The sequence below is a fragment of the Benincasa hispida genome, chromosome 3 (genome assembly GCF_009727055.1).
Source record: "Benincasa hispida cultivar B227 chromosome 3, ASM972705v1, whole genome shotgun sequence".
NCBI classification, from domain to species: domain Eukaryota; kingdom Viridiplantae; phylum Streptophyta; class Magnoliopsida; order Cucurbitales; family Cucurbitaceae; genus Benincasa; species Benincasa hispida.
The window spans coordinates 14,748,020-14,768,715 of NC_052351.1; the positions used below are offsets into that span (position 1 = coordinate 14,748,020).

At 32.5% G+C, this 20,696-nt stretch overlaps 3 protein-coding genes across 6 annotated transcripts; 1 reads left to right on the forward strand and 2 right to left on the reverse strand.

Annotated features, from left to right (window-relative positions):
- The first annotated feature begins 3,137 nt into the window (after nt 1-3,137).
- Nucleotides 3,138-4,642, forward strand: LOC120074237 (putative F-box protein At1g65770). The gene has a single exon (XM_039027291.1). It carries the CDS (start codon nt 3,188-3,190, stop codon nt 4,349-4,351), a length of 1,164 nt encoding a protein of 387 aa, XP_038883219.1. The 5' UTR covers nt 3,138-3,187; the 3' UTR covers nt 4,352-4,642.
- Nucleotides 4,643-5,057: 415 nt separating this feature from the next.
- LOC120074238 (UPF0548 protein At2g17695) lies at nt 5,058-10,717 on the reverse strand. 4 transcript variants are annotated; one of them, XM_039027294.1, is made up of 6 exons: nt 10,560-10,717; nt 10,091-10,171; nt 9,804-9,980; nt 9,532-9,730; nt 8,518-8,567; nt 5,058-5,517 (listed from the first exon to the last, which is right to left on the reverse strand). In XM_039027294.1, exons 2-6 carry the CDS (start codon nt 10,147-10,149, stop codon nt 5,394-5,396), a joined length of 609 nt encoding a protein of 202 aa, XP_038883222.1. In that variant the 5' UTR covers nt 10,150-10,171; nt 10,560-10,717; the 3' UTR covers nt 5,058-5,393. The 4 variants fall into 4 exon arrangements, with proteins under 4 accessions (XP_038883222.1, XP_038883223.1, XP_038883220.1 ...); XM_039027295.1 differs by lacking the exon at nt 5,058-5,517 and having other exon boundaries at nt 8,103-8,567; nt 9,804-9,956; XM_039027292.1 differs by lacking the exon at nt 5,058-5,517 and having other exon boundaries at nt 8,103-8,567; nt 10,560-10,716.
- Nucleotides 10,718-16,072: 5,355 nt separating this feature from the next.
- On the reverse strand, nt 16,073-19,566 carry LOC120072515 (thiol-disulfide oxidoreductase LTO1). Its single transcript, XM_039024893.1, has 6 exons — nt 19,097-19,566; nt 18,711-18,967; nt 18,513-18,625; nt 17,645-17,792; nt 17,241-17,378; nt 16,073-16,271 (listed from the first exon to the last, which is right to left on the reverse strand). Exons 1-6 carry the CDS (start codon nt 19,506-19,508, stop codon nt 16,200-16,202), a joined length of 1,140 nt encoding a protein of 379 aa, XP_038880821.1. The 5' UTR covers nt 19,509-19,566; the 3' UTR covers nt 16,073-16,199.
- Nucleotides 19,567-20,696: the final 1,130 nt, after the last annotated feature.

Here is a 20,696-nt window from a genome sequence, read left to right on the forward strand (position 1 = left end):
TTAATAGATGTGAAGGATACAATGGTTCCAATTATCCTAGAGAAATGTGAAAGATTTAAAGGTCACAAATTGGTTTTGGATAGAGTGTAAGATCCAATTGCCCATAATTGTTTTCTAAGAAACTTCTTGAATAATAAGGATTTTTCTTGATAATTACCTAACAATCTCCCATTTAGAGATTTGATTGAGAATCAATCACATCTCTACATCATTCTTTCTATCTGGCCATCATCATGTTGCTTATGTTTCTACTAGGCGCTTCGACGATCGACACCAAAGGAACTTGTTAGCATTGACTGCCTTTGTCAAGTAATTTGCTAGATTTTCTTTTGTATGATTTATGCATATCCACTATTCCTTCCTCCACCTTCTCACGAGCGAAGTGGTACCACACTCGAATATGTTTGGACTTAGCATGAAAAGTTAGATTCCTTCAAGATACAAAGTGCTCTGACTATCTTCGTTTCTCAAACTCTAGCTTGTTCACAAATCAAATACAGTAAGTCGTTCCTAGATCTATGTGATTTACTAGTGCATTCGATTTGCATTGGGTTATGGTGGAGTTTTTAACCAGTTTCATGTCATGATTTTGACTCCAAAAATTTACTAGAATTGGGTAGGTATCCCAAAGAGAAGAAGTATTTCGAATTTCTTGATTTTGTATGGTAAAATAGAAAAATTTTCATATGTAATTCATCTACAAAGATAAGACATTAATGATGAACCAAATCAACTGTCCAGTTACAAACAATACAAACAATAACGAGGAAAGGAAAACTATTCTATTTTTGAATTATTAATAATATAAGGCTATACAGACTCAAACCGTAGACCTTCTCGGTAAAACAGATCAAACTTATTATTATCAATATGATTAGAACTGTTTCAAAGACCCAACATGCATTTTTTTGCATTGGGCTTTTTCATTAACTGCTATAAATATAAGTAAGTTAGTCTACCATATTTTTTCTTGACAGAAAGAACCTTACGGCACAAGCTGACGACAGCCATGCACCACCTATGTCCGCATTCCCGAAGGCACCCCTCTCTTTCAGGAGGATTCGCGGCATGTCAAGCCCTGGTAAGGTTCTTCGTTTTGCATTGAATTAAACCACATGCTCTAGTGCGGGCCCCCGTCAATTCCTTTGAGTTTCATTCTTGCGAATGTACTCCCCAGGTGGGATACATAACGTGTTAGCTACAGCACTGCACAGATTGATACGCACAGCGCCTAGTATCCATCGTTTACGGCTAGGATTACTGGGGTATCTAATCCCATTTGCTCCCCTAGCTTTCGTCTCTCAGTGTCAGTGTCGGCCCAGTAGAGTGCTTTCGTCGTTGGTGTTCTTTCTGATCTCTACACATTTCACCGCTCCACCGGAAATTCCCTATGCCTCTACCGTACTCCAACTTAGTCATAAGATAGAGAAATTTTCTCATGTTCATGCTTGAGCTCTTCCAATAGTATTTTTAACCATACCGCTTTTTACTAGCATGTGTAGCTGCAACATATTTTGCTTCTGTTGTTGATGTAGCCACAACTGATTGCAATTTGGAAACCTAGCTTATAGCTTCGCTACCAAGAGTAAAAACATATCCAGTGGTGGATTTGCTTTTATCAAGATCACCTGCAAAATTTGAGTCAACATATCCTCTAACAGTAAAGCTGAACCTCCATAATACAAAGCAACATCTATGGACCCTTTAATATATCTAAGTATCCTTTTAACAGCACTTCAATTCTCTCAACTAGGATTATCGACTAACAACTCCCACTATATGTTCAATGTCTGGTCTGGTACAGATCATGGCAAATATTAAACCTCCCACTACTAAAGCATATAGTATTCGAGACATCCCCATCCTCTATGCTTTAGTGTAGGGCTCATACTAAAGGATATCTTGAAATTAATAGGAAGATGAGTAGAAATTGGCTGACAATCTTGCATGTTGAAGCATCGCCAAGACCTTTTTCAAATAATTTTTCTAGGACAGCCAAATTTTCCTTTTATTTCTGTCTCGGTGAATTTTCATCCCCAAAATCTTGTTTTGGTCCCAAATCCTTCATTTCAAATTCCCTAGCCAACTGAGCCTTCAATTCTTCGATACGAAAGGGTCTGCATTAAGTTTGTTGTATCCAAGACTCATGATGAAGGAATCAAATCTCTTGTACCAACACCTCAGCGCCTGTTTAAGACTGTAAAGAGATTTGTTTAACCTGCAAATATATCTCGGTCATTACATACCGAGATTTTTCAGATCCATCTTGGGCGAGATTGGCCATGATTTAGTAAAAAAAAAAAAAAAATGTTTTTTAACTTATCGTATTGTTTTGGTTCTTTTCAATATATCTTGGTCATTACACACCGAGATTTTTTTTCTTCAAATATTATTTAACCTCCCTAAATTCTGTTATTTTTTCAAATACTATTTAAACTGCCCAAATATTGTACCAAATATTATATAATTTCAAATTTTCTTCAAATTAGTTAGGAATGTATTTTTAGTTTGTTTCCACAGTATATTTAATTTCCAAATTATCCAAATGGTTTTCAAGCGATGACTTTGATTTTAAAATTTTGAGAAATATCAAATTTTATAAAAATAAATAAATAAATAAATAATAAGTAAAATATGATAAATATATAGAACTCGCTATTAGTCTGCCTGAAAATTCACCAAAAAAACTCAAATATATAGAATCTCAATGTTAATCTGTCCTAGATTAATATCGAAATTTTATATATTTTTTATATTTTTTGAAAAAAAAAATAATCTTTTCAAAAATTTAAAAAAATCACTTGGCATCCATCCAAAAAAATAATTTGGATTTCTAAAAAAAAATAATTTAGATAATTGGTAAATTAAATTGAAAATTACGAAGGTTAAAGATTTGAAGAATAACGTATATTTAGTAAACATCGAGGAAATATTTGAAAAAATTACATAATAAGTCCAGAACAGTCGACAAATTAGAAAAAAAAAAAAGAATTAATTTTTAACTAAATCTCACTGATGGATCTGGATGGTAGAAAACTTAGTTGGACGAATTTAAAAAAAAAAAAACGTGTTAATTTTGAGTAATGGAAGAGGCTATTTTGGACAATTTACCTCGCCAAAATTAGTATATTTACTGATTTACCAGTTACCACGATTTCCTTTAACTCGCTGCCTTTCTTCTCCTCTCATGGACGACACCTGTGCACGGTGGTCCGATCTCCTTCCTGAACTTTGGATGGCCATCGGAAAACATCTCGATACTCACATCGACGTCCTCCGATGTCGCGGCGTCTGCCGATCGCTCCGTGCTTCTTTTCCTCCCTTCAACGCCGTTTCTCCTCTTCTACCTCTCTATCTCCTTTCTCTTCCCAACGTCGACGACGCTGATTCTCCAGTCAAAGACATTTTACTCGCTCGAAAGATAATCTATCGCTTCAGTCCTCTCGATCGCCATCAAACTACTAACGCTGCTTCTTCTTCTTCTTCTGCAGCGGCGGCAGCGGCGGCGAAGGTATGGTTTGCGATCGTCGACAGTACAAATGAAGGTAAATTGCGAATTCTGCGTCCGCTTTACCTGTCTAATCTTAAATTCACCTACGAAGCTCTTCGAGATGAAATGAACTTACTGGAATTTCGAATTCACGAATTGGCTAAATCGTATACGATTGTAAACACGGAAGGCGTTTATGTTTCTGATATTCGTAAAGTCGTAATGTTCCCTGATTCTCCCTGGATCGACAAAAAGAACTGTGCCGTTTTAGCAATTTTCAGAGACGGAAAGTTAGGGTTCGCTAAACTTAGGGATAACAAATGGACGATGTTTGAGAAACACAATTTTGCCGGCGGTGATGTGATTGTATACAGGGGGAAGTTCTATGCAGTTGATAGAAGAGGAAGAATTTTCTCGATTGATTCATGGTCGATGGAATTGTCACAGATTTCTCCTCCAATGAGTGTGTTTGGAAAACAGAAACATCTGGTGGAGTGCGGCGGCGAGGTTTATGTAGTGGATCGATTCGATGATTTCAGTGATAGTGAGGATGATGTTGATGATGGTGGTGATAATTTTAACTATAACTATAATGATGATGTTGATAGTGATAGCGATAATGATAGTGAAAGTGAGGAAGATGAAGAAGATGAAGCTGATTTCGAAGTGTACAGAGTGGATTTGAATGGAGAATACTGTAGAAGAGAATTGGAGGTGGTGAAGAATTTGGGGAATGAAGCGATTGTTTTGGGGAATAAGAGGGAGGGAAGTTTTTCAGTTTCGGGTACAGAATTTGAAGGAATTCAAGGGAATTGCATATATTATCCTCGAAGAACAATGATGATGAAGAAAGGATTCTGAAATGATGATGAAAATGATGATGAACAACAAACAATGCTCCATCTTCAATTTGGTTTGTCTGTCACTCCCTCTTTTTTCTTCTTCTTCTTCTTCTTCTTCTTCTTCTAATTAGGCTTTCTTTTTTTCTTCTTTAGGGAGACAATCAATTTTTGCTTCTAATTTGCTGCATCAATTTTCATTTTAATTTTACAATTTTTTTCTCTCTATTCTAAGTATCACAATCAAGCCTTTCTTCATCATCATTGAAGTGTCAATTCTTCAACAATTTGTTAAGCATATGTTTTTACTTTATGCTCTTCTATTTAGATGCTTCTGAATTAAATTGAGGAATCTCAAATTCAAATCATTTCAAATAATTTTTGTTGTTTGTTTTCACAAGAGATTGTGATTTCAAATCTAGATTTGTGAAAATAACATATGACCTAACCTAATTTGGTTGGATTTCATAGGATTTATAGATTCAATAACTTACTTTATTAATATTTTTAAAAAAATCTACAATATAAATACCAAAATGAGTATGTATAATGTCTATAGTATCAACTTCGAAGTTGGAATTTGGTTTCACTAATTAACTCACACATATTGTCAACAAAAAAAATCACATAATTTAAAATTATTTCTTGATTTGTTGGATGATTAATGTTCACATTGAAGGGGAAAAAATAAAATAAAATAAAATAACAGCTAAGTGTATAAAGAATCTAGTTGGACTTTAACTCAAGATTTCAAATAGTTTAATCGGAATACCCCTTAAACATGAAAATAAAAATTTAAATAAAAAGCAAAAGAAAATATTAACTGAAAAAGAAATCTCTAACCAAAGAAGGTTTGTGAAAATAAAACTATAAAAAAGAAAACATGAGAAGACATAAATTCAAATGCGGAAGCGTTCTTAGTTCCTTTGAGATTGTCACAAATACTGTCACAAATTCCTTCTTCACTCGAGTAAGTGATCCCATTACCAGGATGAGGTTATGCATCCACAAGGAGAGTGAAAAACAAACCAAGGGAATAACTTATCTGGTCTCGACATGCATGTCTAGTGGCTTGATGGAAATAAACATGAATGTGAACCTGTCAATTCACAAAATCGTAACATGCAAAGGAACCCGTAGTGGCCTGAAGGCACATCGTCAAGGCATGAAACTAGACTCGTCGATCCCCTGAAATAAAACATGCATCAAGACGAGACAATAAATTGCCTCTGCTGATCTAATCATGCATCATATACAAATATACAAAATTTCAGTAACACAAATCATAACATAACATGAAAGATCAAACATGCTCTTAATACTCATAACAGTCATGTAACAAGTGTACACAAAGACAAATATCAATACTCGATAAATCTAATCAAAAGTTCTTGGATAAACTCAAATCAATCCTATGACATTAACAATTATCGCCTAAAAATATTGAGTCCAAGATTTAAATAAATCTTCGGTTCTAAATCCAAAGGATAACCAACCACAACTTAGAACTCCAAAAAATTTCCCTCGACTCGCTCAAACGGCAGTTGGCAGCAAGCAGAGGGCGTGGGCGGTGCGGACGAAGGCGAGGAGCTGGCTGGACGAAAGATCTGGCACGGAAGCGGGCTGGCGGACGAGGCGACGCACGGAACTGGCGCTGCGCGGCAGATGGACGTGGCTGGCATCGACGACTGGAGCAGTTGGCGGGTGGCTCGCGCGGAGGCAACTCAGACCGACGGCGAGCGGAGCGCTCGTGGCTGGAAGTGGCGCTGGATGACTCAATCTGAGGCGGGAGGGCTCGACTGCGAGGGAGAAAGACGGCGACACGCTCCGACTGGCGTCAACGGCTGAAAGCGGCAAAGGAGAGGCGCAGGAGAGATAGGAGAGACGCAGGAGAGATGGAGGTCGGGGGGAGGGGGAGGGGAAGGAGAACGTGAAGAGAGAGGGAAAGGGGAAAAAACCTTTTTTTTTTCTAATTATCACAATAAATTGATTTAATTTAATTAACTTCTCTAGAAAATACAAGACAACCTCAAAATTCCAAATTTTAATTCGATTTTATAAATTAAATTAAAAATTGAAACAATTAGACATAAGTCATGAATTTTCCTTCAATCAAATTTAAATTCTAAAATTTCTCTCTAAGCAAATAATTATTGAATCATCCTTTACAACAATTTTATTTATCCTCCGAAATTGAAAATATTCACAAATATCACAAAATTGCAGAGTTTAAATGACGAACTAATTTGAAATGTCACATATTATAACACAAAGAATTATGTTTTTGAACTAGGTGAAAAACTCTTATAAGTTCAAGAACAAAACAACAATTTTGATGGGGGAGTAGAACTCTAAAGTACTCTTTAGTTCTTATACTTTGATTTTTATTACTTTTAAATGTCTGATTTTAATCTTTATCTTTTCGATCAATCTTAAAATTGGTCCTTGAAATTAGTTTATTGTTTTTTCCTAAAAGCTTTAGGGTGTTTAATTTAACTTTTCAAGTGTTTGATTTTGAAAACAAGACATTTTAGAGAAAATTGAAGTATTTGACAACTACTTAAAATGTATTTTAAACAACTTTTATTAAAATATGTAAATTTTTTTAAAAATATTTTTTCCTTTAGTCAATTCAAACAAACCATTAGTCTCTTTGTATTTTCTTCCTAAATTGTGATAATATATTTTTTAAAAAATCATTGTTATTTAACAATTTTTTATTAAAAAAAAATAATAACTTTGAAGTACTAAATTTAAAATTCATTTGAAGTATGAGTAATATTGGACAAATAAAATGGAATAGAACTCAAAAGCAAAGGAATCAAAATGGAAACAGAGAACTAATTTGCTTTTTGAAAACTGGTCAAACTAATTTTTCTCGATCCATCTCGAATGAGATCGATTATCAAGATTTAGTTAAAATAATATTTTTTTTTTAACTTATTGATTGTTTTGAATCTTGTCGGTGAAATCTCGAGCAGTATTAACATTGAGATTCTACTAATTTTTTCAAATATTATAATCTTTTCAAATTTTATACCATAGCTTATATATTTTCAAATTTTCTCCAAATTTGATTATTTTTACCAAATCTTATATCAAATTTTTATATAATTTTTCAAATCTTTATCCTCATTTTTGTTTCCACAATGATATGAATTTCCAAATGTCTAAATGAATTTACCCATTATGATTTTGGATCTCTGAGTGATTTTTAAATTTTGTAAAATATCAAATTTTACAATAAAAAATTAAGATTTGGAAAAATATTAAAAAAAACTCCAGCCCATTTCACAAAAAAAAAGCCCAAATATATAGATTTCATCGAAAAAATCCAAAATAAACAATAAGTTAAGAAAAGTTAAATTTTTATGTAAATCTCGTGGTCAATTTCGAGCGAGATAGACCGAAAAATGACTGCAATAAATTTTCAGAAAATGTGCTAGTTTTGAATGCGACAACTTGAAGAGACTAGTTAGATGTAAAAATATATAAATATTTTAAACCCAAATGGTGAAGTTGTGATACTTTTTGTAATTTAACCCCCCAAATGATTTAGATGGAAAATGATTAAAAAAAAGTGGGAAAAGAAAAGTCGGCAGAAAAATGAAGATGCCGTAGATGTCAACCTCAGGAACACTACGAACATACATTACATGACCATAATTGAATTTGCTCCATTCTTTAAGGATGTTTTATAAATTTAGAAACAAAAAACAACACAGACCTGAATCTTGTTAGGATGTAGGAATGTGAATAGATAAAAGTATAAGTTGACTCAAACCTACAGCGTATTTGATTGACTTTCTAATATTTAAATAAGTGTTTATACGTGCAAAATACACACTTAGAAAATAAATCCAAACGGGTCCTTAGTGGTATAGCTAGTGATAAAATATTCTCAAATTTATGATATTTTTTCCCAACTTGAAACATCAATGAAAATGCCAAAGTTCATTTGAGTATAGCTGAGGTATTTCATTGTTATCATTATCCAAGGACTGAATGCTACACTAAAGGAAGAAGCAATATATACATACCACCAGAAGTTAGGAGTGAGTGGCAGTCAAATACTTCTTAACTGCATTTGTAGATTGATGAGCAAAATACTTTTGACGAAGAATTACGTAGGGATAACTTAGGAATGACAATATGTGGGCAGGCTTTGAGAAGGAAAGAATTTCATACCACACCTGGCTGTTCGAGTCCATCTCAATTGAAAACCGTTCTTCACCCGCCTGAAATTCTCAGAATTTAAGATCACATCAGTCACACTTCCCATTTATAGGATCCAGAGTGAGATCAAAACCTAGACTATCAAGCACATATTGCAAGGGAGTACAGGGAAGAGCAACAGAAATTAGAAAAGAACAAAAAAAAATAGCTTCGAAGAAATGAAGAAAAGAACAAGAAAATATTAGCTTGGGGGAAATGAATAATGGACTATGTTATCTGAGAAGATGCAGATAGTTTTAGTGAAGTATATAGAAATATTGGGGACAGACTGGGGTGTTGTTCTTGATAGAAGTCTCTGCTTCTTATATAAGCATAAAGAGAGAAACTTGGATGAACACTTGATTCCTTAGTGTGCATAGGCTAAATATACACAAGTTGGTACCTCATCTCTAAGAGGAACCTAGGAAGCATACACACTCTATCCACCGTCTATGTCGGACATTTATTGGACACCTATGGAATATTTGTTTAAACAATAGATTTGTTAAGCACTAGCTGTATAAAGTATAAGTAGATTCAATATTTGTTGGACATGCATCAAAAATACATCAAACTAGTTTTAACATACAAATGCATAAAATATCATTGAACCTGAAGTTCGTTGTATAAAAATTATATATATTTTTAAAAAAAATATATTATAATCATCGTGTTCTTCCTGTGTTAGTGTCCTAGGTTTTAAGCTTATGACTTTTCATTGTGTCGTGTCGTGTTGTAATCGAATTTGTGCTTTTTAGAGAGAAACTTTCTCTAAGAAAGGAAATTGACAGCTATATGAAAATCAAATTCGGAATTCAGCTGAGTATACAATTTAAAAATCACACCATTGAGCTATAAATGCATGAAATACTAACACTAATTTCACAACTATGGCTGATTCTTTGCAAGATAAGTAGTCTGTAGGTAAGCTAACAAGCAAATGAGAGGTGGGGGGAAAGGAAGAAGTATGAAAAAAGAACAACTAACCAGAAGATGGCCATGAAGGGTACCACTACCAAAACTGAAGCATGTCCCAGCTTTTTTGGTATCCCTATTCTCATTTACATATACAATTTGAAGAGGCAACACCACCCATGGAAGAAACTCCTTGGCACAGACACAAAACTTCACTCCTGGATGAACTGGAGTTGAGGAATCAACAAATGCCCAATTCAATCCAAAATGCCTACAAAATTTGGGGTGGATTAAAGATTCATCTAATAATAGATTACTCTTCAACCAGAAAGTATATAGCCAACCTCCAGTTCTGAAGAGCTTTCTTCCCCTTTTCATAAGTCTCAACACCAGAACCCACCAAAATACGAGCATGGTTGAGAAGAAAACCTTCTTGTGAGATCCCGTTATCTTCTTGCAGACAAGTGCTAGGATTAGCAGTAGCTCCTCTAAACTTGCTGCTATAGTTGAAGGAACCAGCCCTAATGATGAACATCATATAACATTCCACTAAGAAAAATAAAGAAACAAGACTATACGTATGAGAGTTTTCTTTTGAGGGGTGGGGATTACAAATCCCCTCGTTTCTTGCCTTTCAATGCAGGCCTTCTGGTCTTGAGGAGATGGGCGAGACCAACACAAGAACACCATCTTTAACAACAATAGCAACAGCCTAATAAAAACAAACAACGATCTAGGGTTTTATTTGCCTTCAGCCTAAAGAGTTTCCATAAGAACAGAAGGAAACACGATGCATGATCCAATTAAGTCAATAAAAAAAACCTCGAAACGAAATCTGAAGTGCACTGAAGCGTTTTGGTAGAAGAAATTTGGAACAAACTGCTAAAGAATTGGAACTAATAGACGAATAAATGCTAGTAAATCTCATTTCGAAGGCAATAATTTTCAGATGCAAGGATTGAGTCTTCAGACGAAATAGAAGCAGAAGCAAACAAAAATTGAAGAACTGAAGAAGAAGCTTGTGAACAGAGATGGAGATCAGAGAAAAATAGGTTAGAAAAGAAGGAAGTGGAAGAAGATATATACCGAAGAGCAATTACCTTGGCTTCCGTTGCTTCTGCGCTATCGCAGTTCCCTGAATCGAAAGCACAAAAGACAGAGCAGGAAAATTTTAGCTAGCGAGGAAGAAGAAAGCTACAAGTCGACGTGTAGTTTTTACGTTTTAGTAGGTTCAGTCCAGACGACTTGTAGTTCAAAGTTGAGAATTTACGACATGATTGGTCCCAAATTATTTTTTAGTTCAACAATTTAATCTTCAAATTTTTATAAGTGTATCAATTTAAATTTTGAATCTTCGTAAATATATTAATTTAAACCCTAAATTTTCATAATTGTATCCAAATAAAATATAATGGAGGATTTTGAATTCATACAATTATGAAAATTTAAGGTTTAAATTGATACAATTTTAGTTTAGGGTTTAAATTGATACGATCTCGAAGTTTAAATTGATATTTATCTTAATAATGATGAGTTGTTTATTTCAATAATAATAATCATGATGATGAGTAATTTAGCTATTGAGTTATGTCAAGATTGAATGTATAGTTGAGAAATAATCAAATATTTTTAATCTTCTAACACTTACGACATAAATATTTTATACAAAATTATAATCATAGATGGTTATTTATAGACACAAACATTGTTTATAAGATAATTTTTAGTATAATATGTGAAGTACGAAGATTTAAATTTTTACATTTGAGAAAATGAATACATGTCAATTATGGTTGAGTTATACACACTTTTGACTTATAAAATAGATTCTTAAAACAAGGGAAAAAAACCATTATTCATTTAATGGATGTACATAATATAATTATTTATTGTCATCATAAATAATATAACTATTTATTGTCATCATAAATATTAGGGTAATAATTGATATAATTCACAATTCATGTTGTTTTTTCTTTTTCTTTTTTGAAGAAGAATGATATAAGTTGTCATTAAAATTGTTTAATACATTTTTGAGTTTTAACGTTAAATGTAATTGATTCTTGATATATTTTTTCTAAATAAAAATTACTAGAGACGAAATTAAATAGTTGATTCAACATAGACCATTAATATCAATGCAACTAATATAAGAAAGGTTTGTCTCTAATATAAGAAGGGTTTATCAAGGTAACCCATATGTTAAAACAATCAATTATACCGAGACTAAAATGGCTAGTTTGGGACAGCTGCTAGTTTGGAAACGATGAGATTAGCTATGATATTAGGTGAATCAGTCACGCTTATCTCTTTTTTACAGTACAATAGGATGTGAAAGAATCTAAACTACAAATCTCTTAACTACTAATACATACTATATATCAACTAAGTTATGCTTACTTTGGGAACGACTAATATTTCAAACCAACCATTTGAAGGAATCGAATTCTCAGTGCAAAAGCGAGTGATCGCTTTTGTGTTAGTGAATTCGTTTTTGGAAGAAGTTAAAATAGAGAAGACAGAACGATAAACATAAATACCAAGTATGCTATCAAAATATACATAGAGGAAAGGGAATATTAGAAAACTTACCTTTGATGAAAAACACTTCTTCACATTTTCTTCTCCTAGAATCACGAACTCTTCTGCTCCTCACCGAACACAGCAACAACAGAGGATCTCTTGGACACTACCACCAAGCCTTTCTCAATATTCTCAAGGTGAGAATTAAAACAGAGTTGTGGACTTGTCTTGTTAATTTTCATAAGGGAGAAGAAAAGTCTTTTGAGAAAGTTTCACAAAGGGGAAGAGATTTTCTTGCATAGAGTTTCACAACTGTGTATCACATATCTCTCCTTCTTCATATCTCCCCTTCCCCACGACCTATGTTATCTTACATATGAGAGAGATGAGGAGAGTTATTTTCATAACTCCCTTCATCACATAAAATAATTTCCAAAATAATATAACTAAAACAAACCTTATATTATATCTCATATAATATAATGTATAGCTTATATTATATCATATGTAATAAAATCCAACTTTACATTCTTTCATATAAACCTATAATTTTAATATGAATCATATTCAAGAACAGATCTATGAAGGGGTCATATATATATATATATATATATATTATTTTTTTATTAAATATAAAAAATATTATTTACATTTTGAATATATTTCAATTGTGTGCCCCCGAGACATAAAATTGGAGCTTGCTTAAATGGTCAGGTGTTCAAACCCTTGTTCTTAAGCCGCTTGTGATTGGAGTTTGATTCCTCTATGAAGTAGTTCTTTCTTTTTTCTTTAACCAATTTTTTTTTTTTTTCCTTTTTTGCTTTTAATCAATTTTTGTCTCTTAAAATTTCAAATATATATAATTGGTTGGAAAACTAAATTTCATTTTTATTTTTTCACATATGTGTTTATGTTTATATATAAATATTTTTAAAATTTTAAGCTAGTTTGATAACTATTTAATTATTTATTTTATGTTTTTAAAAATTAAGGTATATAAACACCATTTTCACATATGAATTTTTTGTTTTGTTATTTACTTTAACATTATTTTAAATTACATTCAAGTTACTACAAGTTTAATCCTTAGTTTTTAAAATTGTAACTAATAAATATCTAAACTTTCAATTTAAACTCTAATAAGTCTCTTAAATATGTCTAATTGATAAATAAACTTTTAATATAGTATCTAAACATCTCATACAGTATAAAAATGCTTAAAATTAATCGTTTTATTAGAAAAAAAATTATTTTTTCTAATTAAACCTCAAATTTTGAATTTTGTTCCCAATAGTTACATTATTTTTTAAAAAAACAAATGTTTTGTACTACATAATTGAGATGTCTGTGATCTAGTATATATTTTTTAAAGTTCAATTATTATATATCACACAATTTGAGACGTTAATGGCATAAAGATTTTAACCTTATATAAAGTTGTACCCCCAACATGAAATTTCGAATCTGACCCGTATATTAGTTAGTTATGCTCATTTTAGCGATATTATAAGATTTAAATATTATATTGATGCATTTAAAATTATATTTATATGAACATGTGCCTCGTACATAAAATTTTGATCTGTCACTGATTATATTCATATTAATTTTAACTTATAGTTTTTATATAAATCTCATTCATATGATTAATTTTTTTTAATCATATTCAGATATTTATCTCTCTCATTAAACTTTATATTATAATGTATCCATATACATTATATTAATTGCATCTCATACAATTAATTCCCTTTAATTAATTTGAATCATTCAAATTAATTCAAAATTAATTGATTCTCATTTAACCCTTATTAAGCTATCAATGGGACCTTATGTACCTACAAATTAAAAGCTCCAATCATACAAAATTAATTAATTAAACTCTTTAATTAAATTAGTCAACATTCATTAATTGTCGGTCACTCCACTAAAGACCGACAACTGCACTCTTCGCACTATAAATATATTTCTATGACTATTAGATATAACTAATCAACAGTAAGTTGACCCTTCACAAATTGCTCATAACTACAACTAGGTCAAAATTAGTGTTTTACCCATGTAGTTACATCTAGCTTCTTAAGTACAATTGATCTCTCTAAATGAACAATTAGTTATAGTCCAACTATAAACTAGACCCCTCCCTAGCTAGTGGAGGGTGAGGGGCTTTATTGTCCATGATTCGTAATCAATCCCTAAGGGAGCAATAATCCCCAAAATGGTAGACATATTGAATCGACGAATCTGGTCGCTCTCACCCATACAGATCAAATGACCACCCTCATAAGTTCATTCACAACTCACAAATCAAGTTACCTATGGTCTGAAATGTAAGTCTTCAAGTAACGGTGTTATAAAGAGAGACTAATCATTTCGTTGCTAATATTATACAAACTCTTTGTATATGATACCCCACTCATATGACTTCCCATGAACAATCCAACAATTATAAAGTGGGTCATATCCGTAATATCACCAAGATAAGGTATCGAGCCTTATCCATATAAAACAGACCATTCAGATTATTACTTAACCTACTTGTATGTCAACTACATATAAGTTTAAGCACCTAAGATTTTAGTTTATTGAATATAGGTTAATGCATACTAAATGTCAAATAAAATAACATTATATTTATTAAATAAATAATTTACAAACTAGGAAACTACAAGATTTAGGACATCAACCCCAAAACCATTTATATTTGGCCAACAAATTTTTGTAGGCAATATAGTAAGACAACCTTTTATATCAAGATAATCGAGAAAACTTGAGAAGGATTTTGAATTAGTTAAAATCATTTTTATCATACTTAAAATCAGTCCCGTATTAAAATCATTTCTGATTGTATGAAAATCTAGTTTATAGGTATAAAATCAAACATTAAATTGATATTGAATGATTCATTGTATATTCGTGAGTGATTTTAAAACGTGTCAAAAGTGATCTATACCATTCTAAAATCCCTCTAAAACATCATACCTTTAATCTATATACATATATAATCAATATCTTAGAGCAACAATCTATATATTGAGGCAACGATTAATATGCCAAGATAACCAATCTATATTTAACATATCATGGCATCCAGTATTTAGGGACAATCGCTTATAAATCGATTAGTGAAAATTAGTGAAAATTTTGAAACATAAATAAGTGAAAATTTTGAAACATAAATAATTAATCCCATAAGAATTGATCTACTCAACCCATGAAGAACTAGTTTTTTTGAGAAAAAAATAGACGCGCACCTCGACTAATCTTATAGAACAATTCGTCTGACCTTACAACATTTGGGTGTCAAAAAAACTCATAGGATATTAAATCCTAGGTAGGTGATCTCTATGTGTCAAACTCATGATGTCTTAGCCTTTTATCAATCGCAGAGGACAATTAGTTCAAAATAAAATTCTAAATTTTGTACTTTTATGTACTTTCTAGTGTATTTCCTTGCAAGTTGAGGGGTCAAAAGTGTTTTTTAATCCAATAAATATGAACCTAAGAACTAAGATTAGAGATGACCACGGGGCGGGGCAGGACCGAGGATGTCATTCCTCATCCCCGTCCCCGCTCCCCATTTCATTCTTATCCCCGTGAAATTTCCCACGGGGATCAGGACGAGGATTCCTGGAGAATTCGCAGGGATCTGGTTCCCCGCTACTAGTAATTACTTTATTACTAAATTGTTTATTATGATTAGTTTTACGTGACATAGATAAATTACTCAAATTTTGGCCTAAAAAAACTAATTAATTTTTTTTAGTAGAAATAAATAAATATAAATCAAATTATTTACATATATAATCTAAATTTAAATATTTAATTTAAACATATTCATTATTTTTTCTATAAATAATCAAATTTGAAATTTAAATGTAATATTTATATAATAATAATAACAACATAACATTAGATAACTATACTAAATAAATAGGTAAAAGCTAATCAGAGCAGGGACGGGAAATGGGCGGGGGTGGGAAATGCATTTCCCGTCCCCGTCCCCGTCTCCGTCCCCATCTCCATCTCCATCTCCATCTCCATCTCCGTTTAGCTCACGGAGAATTTTTTTTCCCCCAAGTGGCTAAAATTTACACCGCAAGAAAAAGCGACTTTGCTGGGTATAATAACAATGTCATGAAGTGATTTGATATTTATATACAATCTACAAATGACTACTGAACTGATATAAACAGAAGAGAATGTGAAATGATGTTTTAACTTATCCCATCAACCTCAAATCCTGAAATTTCTGCGAGTTCTGACAGTTCTTTCTCTCCACTCAAAACCTGCAGGAAACCAGAATTTGATGATACAAATAGAAGTAGAAACAGTCCAACCAATAAGCAAGGGAACATCAAACATGTAGGTCTAGCTCAAACAGTTTGTATAATTTTTAGACCAGAACAGAAGTTCCATAGAAATGATAGGTATTGAAAAAGAAGAACCAAACTAGATCTTGCAAATAAAGAGATAAATCCTAATGGGGTGTATATGTCATTGAGTTGGTTATTAATGTCTACATGTGGGTTATAATAGTTTGTGTTTGCGCTGTAGACTATTTTAATTTGGGTTATAGCAGTCTTTGTTTCGTGTGTAAACTATTTTAGTATGGATAGGAAATAGTAAACACCGTATGAAAGAGAGAAAAAGAGAATGAGTAGGAAATAATAGTAAACATAGTAACAAAGAAGGATTTGAAATAATAATAATGTAGTTACTTGTAGGTCATAATAATTGGAAACACCACCTCTAACAATTGGAGCCCCAAACATGACAACCCACTCCACCAACTTGAGGAAAGCTAGACGCCCTAAGGACATTCTTTTATATTCATGCTACCACTTGTGAAAGTCCTCTATCTCTCTGGAAACAATGCTTTCATTTTGTTAATAGTTCTACATTCTCGAGGTTTCTCAAGAGTCTCACTAATATCTCTTACTAAATTCTCCCCATAACTACGTACTTTACCTACTTGAGCCATCTCTATCATTGTATTTGTATACAGTTTTTTTCTCTGTGACTTCTTGACACACTTTATCCAATTTTATATACTCCTAGAACACAATGGGTCCCTTTATCTTGGAAATCCACCCATCTCAATTGCCCCTGTCAATTAGCAATAGCAAGTACAACAAGAGAAACGGTGACACGATCATAGAATTCTTAATTTTCTTGGAATCAATCCGTGCAACATTGCTAAAAATAAAGATTGCTCAGGAATGTAAACAAATTCTCCTTAAGTTGTGCTTTTTTACCTGACCGTTAATTACCCATGTTGGGAAGCCTTCAATTCCAACTTCTGAACAAGCTTTCTCTATCATAGTGCCTTTATGATATCCATTGGGGAAACACTCTACATAGTCTAATAGTTTTGCTGCCTCACGTCCAAACATCTGTATTGACAGACGGATAGCATAATTGATAAATATGTTGTTTGCATCACAAAACAACGCTAAGAGGGAAAGAAATCATTGTCTTGCAAGCAAATTCAAGAGCCTAAACGTAAAAATGAAGCAATAGTGATGATCACATGTACAGTTAAAAATCTATTGATATTTTAATGGTGTAGCTGTGAAGGCTCAGCGACGCGTTGCCGCCACATATTATGTTGTCATATTACTGAATCAAGTCATTACCATTTTACAAATGGAGAAATTACCTCTTTCTGTTCAACACAATGTGAACACCAAAAAGCTCCATACATTTTGGCCCCGATGGACTGCAAATGCCTTGCAAGGGAAATGGCCAGAGGGCTTGATGGCTTTGTTAGCTCAGTTTCAAAGTATGGCAGGTCAAGTTCAGCAGCACTGTAAAGCCAAAAAAAAAAAAAAAAAAAAAAAAAAAAAAACTTCACATAAGGTGATAAGAAAGGAACCAAAATGAAGCCAAAGATCAATCACAAAACAACACAAAGAAAATGGATATAGATGATAGATCATTTGAGATTAATTAGTAAAGAAAACAAAAAATATCGACCACATTAATCTAACGTTCCAAAACAATATTGAAATGATTCATAACACCAAAGATTAAGATAGCTCCCAACTCCTAAGTAATCGAGGTTAAAAGAATTAGCATTCTAAGGTCAATGATGACAGGGAATCAAAACCAAAGGATACATAGAAGATAAATTCACAGTTTATGGAAACACCAGTTTGGTTATTTCTCATAACAGATGGCAAAAAAAAAATAAATGCATGATAGCTTTAGTTCCAGAGAATCAATTCGACTAGTAGTAACAATTAATGAAAGCTTTGGCAGAAAGATAACAACCCAAATTTTCATCCTCATGCAACAACTTTGTAAAATTGGTGATCTTAAATGAATAGAAATGTGTCCTGTCCTTAATGTACTAATTTCTTACATTAAACATTAAAAAAAATGGTGAACAACTACTTTAAAAGGACACATATCGCACCAATAGAAAAGTATAAACATCAAAAGTCAAACACCCAATTGTTAAAAAGCACATAAACGAAAGAGAATAGCCAATTAGCTATTTCAAGAAGATCCTCTGTAACAAAAACCTTTGAGAAATAGGAAGGGAACCATTATATGAGGTAGAAAGGGTGATAAAAACCACGCCAGCGATAATTATCTGAGAGCCCAATCGTCTCATAGACTCTTGCAATCCAAAATCCTAGGTCATAACCGCAAGAAAACTTCAGAAATGTATGAATCAACAACAAACTTCAATTAAAAAAAGATACCCAAAAATACAAGACCTTGAGAGTGGCAAAGAACAAGCTGAATGACAACACAGCAGATACTAGGCAATATGAGCATGTAACTCCAGAAAATTTTGTGTTCAGAATGTACAGAAAGTATGCACTGGCAGCTGCCATAGAGGTAGTAGTGCCAAGCAACACTAAACGACCATCAGATTCATCAATCCCAAATGGCAATTTCTTTGCTGCCAACTGCAAACTAATTGCTCCAACTAATCCATACGCCACCATTCCAATCACGGGCAGTGGTACACCTTGAAATTATAAACGCATGTCATTGACTCATTGTAATCTAGTATTAACATGAAAATTGGGGAAAAATTTGATATTGTAAATTTGCCGAAAATTATTGTCAAATCATGAATAGCAAATGAAAAAGATACCAAAAACAGCAGCATAATCGCTGTTAAGAACGTTGTCGCAGCTTCCTCCACCAATTGGACAAAAGGCAGTTGAACCAGTGAGCTTGAGGTAACTCAAATACGCAGTTTCGACGAGTCCAATCCCGCCCAAGGCAGCACACAAATTATACGTCGAATTACTCGAAATTGATGGAGAGGAAGACCACGACAACGATGATGATGATGAAGCTGCGGACGTTGATTCAGCTTGCGGCTCAGTGTCCTGATTAGCTCCATCGGACAAGCAAAAGACAGGAACCAGAGGGCGTCTCCGAACCGAATCTTTTCGGTGGTTGAAAGAATCATATCTGTGATGGAATAAAGAAAGAAGCTGGCGAGTAGAAGGTTTCTGAAACGATAATGGAAGAGAGAATAGAGTGGCGGAGCACGCCATTTCCTCTTCCCGATTGTAAGCAACCGGGAAATGAAAGGGAGTGCCGGAGACGAGCTTTCAGGCTGCTACGGAGAGGAGACGACGAAAGTGCAGAAATGGAAGCCCATTGGGCCTCAAAGCCCAATAATTATTGGGCTATCACGTATCATGGCCCGTATTGTATGGGCTCTTTCTCGATGAAGTGTAAGGCAAGAGAACGCAAAATCTGTCGACTCAACATAAAGGTCTCACACATTATATATGCAAACATGAATTATAGTGCAAATACACTATATTTGGACTAAACCTTTATAATTTTTTAAATCAAATTGAAACCATAATATATAAAAACTATATAGTAGGGAACATAATTACTCGTATTTGTATTTTTGTCTATTGAATTACAACCTTATTACGATAAAATAACAAATTGAAATTATTTAAAATCTCTAAAATTGTATTTGGATAAAAATATGATATTTGCAATTAAATTTGGGAAAAAAAATAAATATGAGATTTTAAAAAGAAGATAGATAACAAAAAAAACCAAGTTTAAAGATTTAGGTTCCGTTTGGTAACTATTTAGTTTATTGTTTTTGTTTTTTAAATTTAAGCATATTTTATCCACATTTATTATAATGCTTTGCATCTTTTTGTAAGTATAATAGTTGAATTCTTAACCAAATTTCAAAACACGAAAAAAAAATTGAAAGTTATTTTTTTAGTTCTCAAAATCTGATTGGTTTTTTAAACCATTGCTAAAAATAGATAACATAGGAAAAAAATTTGAAGTAGAAGTAATATCCATAGACTTAATTTTAAAAAAATAAAAATAAAAAATAAAATGGTTCCTTAATTTTTAAAAATGAAGATTTCATTAAAGAGATATTGCATTTTCAGATATGTTATATGATATTTAAAAAATAAATCTAAATAAGATTTGAAAAAAGAGAACAAAAAAATAGATTTAAGAAAGTGCATCCAAGACTCTCCAAGGACATTATGCTTTTGCCATAAATCTTTAAGAAATTCACATTTATCTTTCAATTTCTCTAATTAAAAATCCCATTTTGAGGAGGAAAAAAAACCAAAATGTAAAAATTGGGAAACTTACATTTTAGTCCTCAAATTTTGAAGGTTATGTGTGTTTGGTCTTTGAGTTTCAAAGATATAATTTTTTTAATTATCTAATTTTTAGGAATAAGTGTA